This window comes from Mandrillus leucophaeus, unplaced genomic scaffold, assembly GCF_000951045.1.
Source record: "Mandrillus leucophaeus isolate KB7577 unplaced genomic scaffold, Mleu.le_1.0 Scaffold11, whole genome shotgun sequence".
NCBI lineage: Eukaryota > Metazoa > Chordata > Mammalia > Primates > Cercopithecidae > Mandrillus > Mandrillus leucophaeus.
Genome location: NW_012099209.1, coordinates 2,817,492 through 2,826,672, shown reverse-complemented (window position 1 = coordinate 2,826,672; position 9,181 = coordinate 2,817,492). Strand labels below are relative to the sequence as shown.

Here is a 9,181-nt window from a genome sequence, read left to right as displayed (position 1 = left end):
CTGAGTTCATGCCACAGCACTGCAGCCTGGGCAACAGAGTGAGAGTCCATCTCAAAAAAAAAAAAAAAAAAAGTGCCAGGGCGAGTGCAGTGGTTCACACTTGTAATCCCAGCACTTTGGGAGGTCAAAGAGGGAGGATTACTTGAGGCCAGGAATTCAAGACCAGCCTGGAAAACATAGCGAGACCCTGAATCTACAAAAAAACAAAAAAATTTTTTTAATTATCCAGGTGTGGTGGTGCGCACCTGTAGTCCCAGCTACTTAAGAGGTTGGAGGATTGCTTGAGCCCAGGGGTTTGAGGTTGCAGTGACCCATGATTGGACCACTACACTCCAGCTTGGGCAACAAAGAGAGATACTGTCTCCAAAAAAATAAATAAATAAAAAATACAAAAGTGCTGAGTACAGAGAAGATGGGGAGCAATGAGAAGTCACCTATAGGCTTAACAGGGGTACCTGTTTATTTCCTTGAACATTTGCAGGCGCTGCTATACCAGGCAAAAGCAGACACTCTCATGTCTGGGAAGATGCCTTTAGGAACATAATTTCTTTTTCTTTTTTGAGACAAGAGTTTCGCTCTTGTTGCCCAGGCTAGAGTGCAGTGATGCGAACTTGGCTTACTGCGACCTCTGCCTCCTGGATTCAAGCAATTCTGCCTCAGCCTCCCAAATAGCTGGGTTTACAGGTGTGTGCCACCACGCCCAGCTAATTTTTGTATTTTTAGTAGGGACAGGGTTTCACCATGTTGGCCAGGCTGGTCTCGAACTACTGACCTCAGGTGATCCACCCGCCTCAGCCTCCCAAAGTGCTGGGATTACAGGCATGAGCCACCAAGCCCGGTCGTAACAACATAATTTCTAAGTACTCAGAAGATGAGGTAACCCTCAGAGTGTGTCTGATGGGGAATGGATTTAGTGTGGCTCCCAGATCTGGAGGAAGACTGAGATCTGGAGGAGGAATTATGAAAGGAGGATGGGAACGGTAGTATTGTGAGCAGTGAGAGCAGCGTGAGGGAAGACCTAGCAGGTGATGGGAACTTGGGTAGTTCTAGCTCCCACCAGGGGGATTCCAAAAAAGGGCCACGTCTCTTTCTAGCTCTGTGGTGCCTGACTGTCTGCACCTCCCTCCAGCAGGGCCCCCAGCCCCACATCCAGCACTTGCCCATCTTTTGGGTTGCTTGGCCTAAGGATGGAAGAAGCCATGGCTAGGTGTACTTTTCCCTTTTTAGTAATGGTGTCTTTTTATTGATAACTTCCCAACAGCATCTGTAAACATTGGGTACAAAAATATTCCATTAAACTCTTTCCCAGGGTGGCTCCGTTTGCTCCATGGAGGCCCTCAGAGAGGCCTGCTGGCCCCTCAGGTTCCACACCTCTACTCAGAGAAACACAGGCCTCAGCATGCTCAGGGCTGAATGGATGGCCAGCCTCCATCTCAAGACTTCTACCTATCTCAGAAACCTCTTTGAGATACCAAGGAGACAGTATTTGATACTTTTACGGAGCAAGGGGCAGGAAAAGCAGAATTAGTGGGTGCAGGGGTGGGCTGGGGTGAACTCAGAGGAGACCGTGCTTGTGCACCTCAAGGAGGTCCTGACCGGGGGTGGGGGACATCTGGCTCTGGTCTCTGGGAACCTTTCAAGCATTCTGCAGAGCAGACGTCAGGCTCAGCTCTGGAAAAATTCCCGTGCCCAGCCCTGCGACTCCAGCCGGAATGGGCGTGCCCTGGCATGGCAGAGGGGTCTTGCAGAAGAGAGGTGTTCTGAGGAAGGAAGGAGCCAGAATTAAAGACCCCCCAGGAATTTCACACCCCTCGGGAGACAGCCCTGTTCCCCTAGGAGCCCTGGGTGACAGAACGGGGCAGCAAAGGAGCCCTGGGTGACAGAACAAGGCAGGGTTACCCGTTGCCACCTTGTATGCCGCTGCCCTGAGACCCCTCAAGGCACCGGGCAGTAGGTCTATTCGCCCGTCGTCTCCTCATCATCTGTCTGGCTGCGGCCGTTGATGGCTGGGGAGCCAGGCTGGACATGGGACAGGTCCTCGAAGCCAGGGCTCAGGGACGGCGAGACGGTGTCGGGGCTGGTGTCACATGAGCCCGTGCTCTGTTCTGAGGTGGCGATGGTGGTCGTGGTGCTGGGTGGGATGGGGTCTTCATCCTCTTCCTCCAGGAAGGACGCCTCCGGGATATCTGGAGGAAGGAGGCCCAAGAGTTGGTTTTGTCACCTTGCCAAGCACTGTGATGTAGGATTTATTGTCCATGTGACCCATAACGGCTGCCCTCACCCCATGGGGGCATGACTTGGCCCTTTTTTTTTTTTTTTTTTTGAGACGGAGTTTCACTCTTGTTGCCCAAGCTAGAGTGCAATGGTGCGATCTCAGCTCACTGCAACCTCCGCCTCCCGGGTTCAAGCAATTCTCCTTCCTCAGCCTTCCGAGTAGCTGGGACTACAGGTGCCCGTCACCACGCCCATCTAATTTTGTATTTTTACTACAAACGGGGTTTCTCTATGTTGGTAGGGCTGGTATCGAACTCCCGACCTCAGGTGATCCACCCGCCTCGGCCTCCCAAAGTGTTGGGATTATAGGCATGAGCCACCGCGCCCGGCAGACTTGGCCCATTTTTATTTTGTAGAGGAGGAAACTGAGGTCCAGGCAGGGAAGAGCTCTCCCTTCAAGGCGAGGTGAGGAAGGGACACAAGCTCTGGGGTTGGGCCTACAGGAGCCGTGAGGGCAAGCCTGGCTCACTGCACTACCTGGCCTAGGTACATGACTTCCCCTCAGCCCGGATCTCTGCTCTGTAAACTGCTGTTGGAGGCCCTAGGATGGAGAGCCGTCGGCCTTTTCAACAGATGGGGTGAACCCAGGCTCAGCCTGCAGAGCCCTTTAAGGTGGTGGCAACATGGAGTGGTACCCCAGAGAACAGACGGGCTCTCTAGCCAGACGGATGTGCACTCAAGTCCTGCCCCTCTGGGCCTCTGTTTCCCTCTCCATGAAACGGGGATACTCACAGTCCCCGCCTCATGGGTGACTGTGGTTAACAGCCTGGTTCACAGGGGCTCATGATGCACACGGGGATAAGGATCATCATGCCGCTTATCTACATTCCCTGTGCGGCCTCCCCACAGGGCACGGACTCCCGTCCTAGCGCCAGCCTTGTAGGCTGCCGAGAAGACCAGGCCAGCACCCCGCCCCCGCCCCCGCCCCAGGTTTCTCCAGACCCACTGCCCATTACAGCCTGGTCTCAGGATCAGGCCCCAAGGTGGCCTTCCAGAAGCCTGCCCTGGGCTGAGAGTGCTGACATGCTCGGCAGCCGGAGCCCTGCGTGACACTTACGGCTGAAGGCCTCTGGGTGCTGCCTGGCCAGTTTCCCTTTCAGCGTCCTGCAGGGGAGAGAAGGCACACAGGGCTTAACCTGCTGAGCAGGCAGGCCAGGCCTTGTGCCAGTCACAGGCCCCTGCTGCCGGTTGAGGGCAAGGGGAGACGGGAGTGAGAACCCCACACTGTTCATCACATCACATCTTCACTCTCTCTAGGTGCTCGGCCCCACAGCCACGGCCCTGACAGTCGCTCACCAGCCGGCCTCCAGCCCCAGGATAGGCAACAACCCCCAACTAGTTAAGACTCTGGGTGCTCTGGCTGGGGGCTCCCCCTACAAGGCCCCTTCTTACATGTGGCCTCCTCTACTCTGATAAACTCTTTTTTTTATTTTTTGAGACAGAATCTCGCTCTGTCACCCAGGGTGGAATGCAGTGGTGCCATCTTGGCTCACTGCAACCTCCACCTTCTGGATTCACATGATTCTCCTCCCTCAGCCTCCTGAGTACCTGGGATTACAGGCACGTGCCACCGTGCTCAGCTGATTTTTTGTATTTTTTTTTTGAGACGGAGTCTTATTCTGTCGCCCAGGCTGGAGTACAGTGGCACGATCTTGGCTCACTGCAAGCTCCGCCGCCTCCCGGGTTCACGCCATTCTCCTGCCTCAGCCTCCCGAGTAGATGGTACTACAGGCGCCCGCCACCACGCCCAGCTAATTTTTTGTATTTTTGGTAGAGACGGGGTTTTACCATGTTAGCCAGGATGGTCTCGATCTCCTGACCTTGTAATCTGCCCGCCTCAGCCTCCCAAAGTGCTGGGATTACAGGTGTGAGCCACCACGCTCAGCTGCACTATGTTACGTTTTTGAAGAATAAATAAACTGCAAGGCTATAATCCCCGCACTTTGGGAGGTCAAAGTGGGTGGATCACCTGAGGCCAGGAGTTTGAGATACGGCTGGCCAACATGGGGAAACCCTGTCTCTACTAAAAAAAATACAAAAATTACACAAAATACAAAAATTAGACTCACACCTGTAATCCCACCACTTTAGGAGGCCAGGGCAGGTGGATTGCCGGAGCTCAGGAGATCGAGACCAGCCTTGGTAACACGGTGAAACCTCGTCTTTACTAAAATACAAAACATCAGCTGGGCGTGGCAACATGCACCTGTAGTCCCAGCTACTCAGTAGGCTGAAGCAGGAGAATCGCTTGAATCCGGGAGGCAGAGGTTGCAGTGAGCCAACATTGCACCACTGCACTCCAGCCTGAGCAACAGAGCAAGACTCCATCTCAAAAATAAAACAACAACAACAAAAATTAGCTGGGCATGGTAGAGTATGCTGGTAATCCCAGCTACTCAGGAGGCTGAAGCACAAGAATCGCTTGAATCCGGGAGGCAGAGGTTGCAGTAAGCCAAGATGACGCCACTGCACTCCAGCTGGGGCCACAGATCAAGACTCTGTCTTGATCAATTAATCAATCAGTAAATAAACTTACGTCAAGATTTTATCCCAAGGTTGGAATTGTCCCAGACACTTAAGTGCACAGCGAAGCCTTGTAAAACAAACAGAAATCTCCCCTTTATACTGGTATGTGAAGGAAACTGAGGCTTACATGGGGAAGTGGAGGCAGAGGTCAGCTGGGGCCCCGGGGTGGGGCTGAGCACCTACCTGATCCGGCGGAAGATGCTGTCCAGGTCCCGTTTCATCTCTACCAGGGTCCTTGTGTGGTGCAGGAAGCGCTCGCTCATCTGCTGCAGGCGGGCGCTGGACAGGTTGTTGAAGTTGAGCAGCATCTCATTGGTCTTCTCAAAGCGGTCGAGCCTGATGGTGGAGAGAGGGCATGAGCTGCCCAGCTTCGGGGCCCTGCCCAACCTGGCACAGCTGACTGTTCATGCCAAGCCCTTGCCTGCTTCACAACCTCTGCATGGGCTGTTCCCTTGTCCTGCAGAGTTCTACCTACTCTTTGAGCCACCTAGCAAACTCCTATTCAACCTTCAAAACCCTACTCAAGGGTGTCCTTCTCATGTAGCTTTGTCTACCTCTTCATTCAATCAGACTCTTTTTTTTTTTTTTTTTTTGAGATGGAGTCTTGCTCTGTTGCCCAGGCTAGAGTACAGTGGTGTGATCTCAGCCCACTGGAAGCTCCGCCTCCTGGGTTCAGGCCATTCTCCTGTCTCAGCCTCCCGAGTAGCTGGGACTACAGGTGCCCGTCACCACGCCTGGCTAATTTTTTTTTTTTAATTTTAGTAGAGACGGGGTTTCACCATGTTAGCCAGGATGGTCTCAATCTCCTGACCTCGTGATCTGCCCACCTCGGCCCCCCAAAGTGTTGGGATTACAGGCGTAAGCCACTGCGCCCGGCCCAATCAGACTCTTTTAACTCCACTAGCCCCAGATTGTTCCTCTGGCCCAGCCCTGACACCATAGGGCCAGGAGGGTCTATGTCTGGCTTTGTCTCCCCTCAGTCTGGAAGTTCCCCAGAGTCACATCTGAATCTGACTTGAAACCCACCTCTACTGAAAATACAAAAATTAGCTGGGCATGGTGGCACATGTCTGTAATACCAGCTACTTGGAAGGCTGAGGCAGGAGAAATCACTTGAACCCAGGAGGCAGAGGTTGCAGTGAGCCGAGATCGCGCCATTGCACTCCAGCCTGGGCAACAAGAGCGAAACTCTGTCTCAAAAACAAGAAACAAATAAACAAAAAAACCTGCATATGGCCCCCTCTGGTCCTTCAACTCTCCCCACCCCAGGCCTCGGGACAGGAGCCCCTGCGGCCCCCGCCAAGCCGTCCGCAGCTGCAAAACCTCCCCAAAGCCCTGCTTCCCGTGCCAAGGCCTCGCCTCCAGGCCGGGAAGGAATTTACTTTGGAGCCAGCGACAGATTTGCTCATTTCCTTCATTTTATCACCAGTGTGGGCCCCGGGTAGGGGCGGGCAAGACAAGAATGTTGGCCAGCCCGTGGATTCCTTCCCACACTCACATCCCCCAGCCGCCACTCACATGTTCTTCTGGGCCAGGATGATGGCGTTGACATCATCTGTGTTCACCATGCTCAGGATGCGGCCGCAGAAGACCCTCGAGGCCGAGTCCGGGAGGTCCATCTCTTCCTCCTCCTCCGCTGCCTGAAACAGGCAAGAACAGAGTGGTCTGCACCAGTCACCAGGTGAGGTGGGACCAAGAGGCCAGGCTGGGACCCCCATGTGCTGGAATCTAACCCAATCGTGGTGGTATCCTACAGCGGCGATGTGTGACTGTGGCTCAGTCATGCCACCTGAACCTCAGGTGTGCCAGCCCAGGAATTTGGAGGTATTGGGCAAACTAAGAGAGGTTGTATTTGTAAACTGTACCCGAGCATATTAGAATCCCATCACCTCCCACTTCCATGAGCCCAAGGCCACAGGCACCTCTCATTTGCACAGATCTGCCAGCTTCCTCCCTCATCCCCCGTCACACACCTGCTGTCTTCACAAGCTGAACGTGTGTGGCTGCCTCAGCAAATCATCACCACCTCCAATGTCTCCTCTCCCAAGAGGTCAGGGACCCCTATTCCGGTCACTCTTACTGCTTCTCTTACTACTTGACCTTGCTTTTTTATTTCTTTTTGATACGGAGTTCCACTCCTGTTGCCCAGGCTGGAGCGCAATGGCGCGATCTCAGCTCACCGCAACCTCCGCCTCCCGGGTTCAAGCGATTCGCCTGCCTCACCCTCCCAGGTAGCTGGGATTACAGGTGCCTGCCATGATGCCTGGCTAATTTTTGTAGTTTTTAGTAGGGACAAGATTTCACCATGTTGGCCAGGCTGGTCTTGAACTCCTGACTTCAGGCGATCCACCCGCCTCAGCCTCCCTGACTGCTGGGATTACAGGCATGAGCCACCGCACCCAGCCTACTTTACCTTGTTTTTGTTTGTTTGTTAAGAGACAGGATCTCGCTATGCTGCCTAGGCAGCTCTTAAATTCCTAGGCTGACACAACCCTCTTGCCTTGGTCTCCCAAAGTGCTAGGATTACAGGCATGAGCCACCGCATCCAGCCACACTTTACCTTGATTTAATTGCTTCACTGGTTCACATCTTCATGAAATTATCCTAGTCATCAGCTAACCCATTTGCCTGTCACCCCCACAACAATGTCAGCTCCAAAAAAGCAGAGGTGGCCGGGTATGGTGGCTCTCACCTGTAATCCTAGCACTCTGGGAGGCCGAGGCAGGTGGATCACCTGAGGTCAGGAGTTCAATACCAGCCTGGCCAACATAGTGAAACCCCGTCTCTACTGAAAATATAAAAATTAGCCAGGCATGGTGGCAGGCACCTGTACTCCCAGCTACTCGGGAGCCTGAGGCAGGGGAATCGCTTGAACCCGGAATGCAGAGGTTGTGGTGAGCCAAAATTGCGCCACTTCACTCCAGCCTGGGCAACAGATTCTGTCTCAAAAAAAAAAAAAAAAAGGAAGAGGCGTGTCTGTCACCAGAGCCTGACCCGGAACCTGGTTCATAGCAAGGGACTGCCAGAATGTCAGAATGTTGTTGTGGGGAAGGGCAACAGAACTTTTCAAACTCAGCTCTGACATGATGCTTTTTAAAATTTAATTTTATTTGTTTTGGAGACGGAGTCTCGCTCTGTTGCCCAGGCTGGAGTGCAGTGGTGTGATCTCGGCTCACTGCAAGCTCTGCGTCCTGGGTTTACGCCATTCTCCTGCCTCAGCCTCCCGAGTAGCTGGGACTACAGGCGCCCGCCACCTCACCCGGCTAGTTTTTTGTATTTTTAGTAGAGATGGGGTTTCACCATGTTAGCCAGGATGGTCTGGATCTGCTGACCTCGTGATCCGCCCGCCTCGGCCTCCCAAAGTGCTGAGATTACATGACATGACACTTTTATTAGCAAACTAAAGCCAAGAATTGCAGGCACTCACAGCCAATCCGTGGGCCCCAGTAACCCAGATGGTTCTGAGGTTCCCAGTTTTACTGGCACACAGATGACTGTAATGGCAGGCAGGGACTTCCAGAAGCAACCAGGGGAGGAGGGGCTACTGCACTAACCCTCCTAGGGAGTTCAGGAAAAATCTAGGATCTTGATATAGTTTGCCTCTGAGGCCCACACATTTAATAGCCAAGAAACAGAGAAACCTACTTCTACTGGATCAGAAAAGGTTTCAGAGGCCGGGCGTGGTGGCTCACGTCTGTAATCCCAGCACTTTCGGAGGCCGAGGTGGGCAGACTACTTGAGGTCAGGAGTTCAAGACCAGCCTGGACAACATGGTGAAACCTCCATCTCTACTAAAAATACAAAAATTATCCAGGCATGATGGCGGGCACCTGTAGTCCCAGCTACTCAGGACGCTGAGGCAGGAGAATTGCTTGAACCCAGGTGGCAGAGGTTGCAATGAGCCGAGATCAAGCCACTGCATTCTAGTGTGGGCGACAGAGGGAGACTCCATCTCAACTTAAAAAAAAAGAAGCCGGGCGCGGTGGCTCAAGCCTGTAATCCCAGCACTTTGGGAGGCCGAGACGGGCGGATCACAAGGTCGGGAGATCTTGGAGATCGAGACCATCCTTGCTAACATGGTGAAACCCCGTCTCTATTGAAAAATACAAAAAACTAGCCGGGCGAGGTGGCGGGCGCCTGTAGTCCCAGCTACTCGGGAGGCTGAGGCAGGAGAATGGCGTGAACCCGAAAGGCGGAGCTTGCAGTGAGCTGAGATCCGGCCACTGCACTCCAGCCTGGGCGACAGAGCGAGGCTCCGTCTCAAAATAAATAAATAAATAAATAAATAAATAAATAAATAAAATAAAATTAAAAAAAAGAAAGACACCTGGAGAGGGAGGTCCATAGCTAGTGCCAGAGAGGCACAGTATTGGGACCTTCT

General features: G+C 53.2%; 1 protein-coding gene across 7 annotated transcripts in view; it reads right to left on the bottom strand.

Annotated features, from left to right (window-relative positions):
- Positions 1–1,210: 1,210 nt before the first annotated feature.
- The window catches only part of KXD1 (KxDL motif containing 1), a 34,410-nt gene continuing 26,439 nt past the window's right edge, over positions 1,211–9,181 (bottom strand). For 2 of the 7 annotated variants that reach the window (XM_011990438.1, XM_011990446.1), the window contains 4 exons: positions 6,319–6,440; positions 4,984–5,136; positions 3,332–3,378; positions 1,211–2,186 (listed from right to left, as the gene is read on the bottom strand). In XM_011990438.1, the coding sequence (XP_011845828.1) occupies positions 1,957–2,186; positions 3,332–3,378; positions 4,984–5,136; positions 6,319–6,419 (531 nt within the window). In that variant the 5' untranslated portion in view covers positions 6,420–6,440 and the 3' untranslated portion in view covers positions 1,211–1,956. Of the gene's footprint in view, positions 2,187–3,331; positions 3,379–4,810; positions 4,868–4,983; positions 5,137–6,318; positions 7,539–8,227; positions 8,361–8,630; positions 8,760–9,181 lie in introns of those variants that run through there. The other 5 variants (XR_001007173.1, XM_011990430.1, XM_011990421.1 and 2 more) reach the window with 5 other exon arrangements.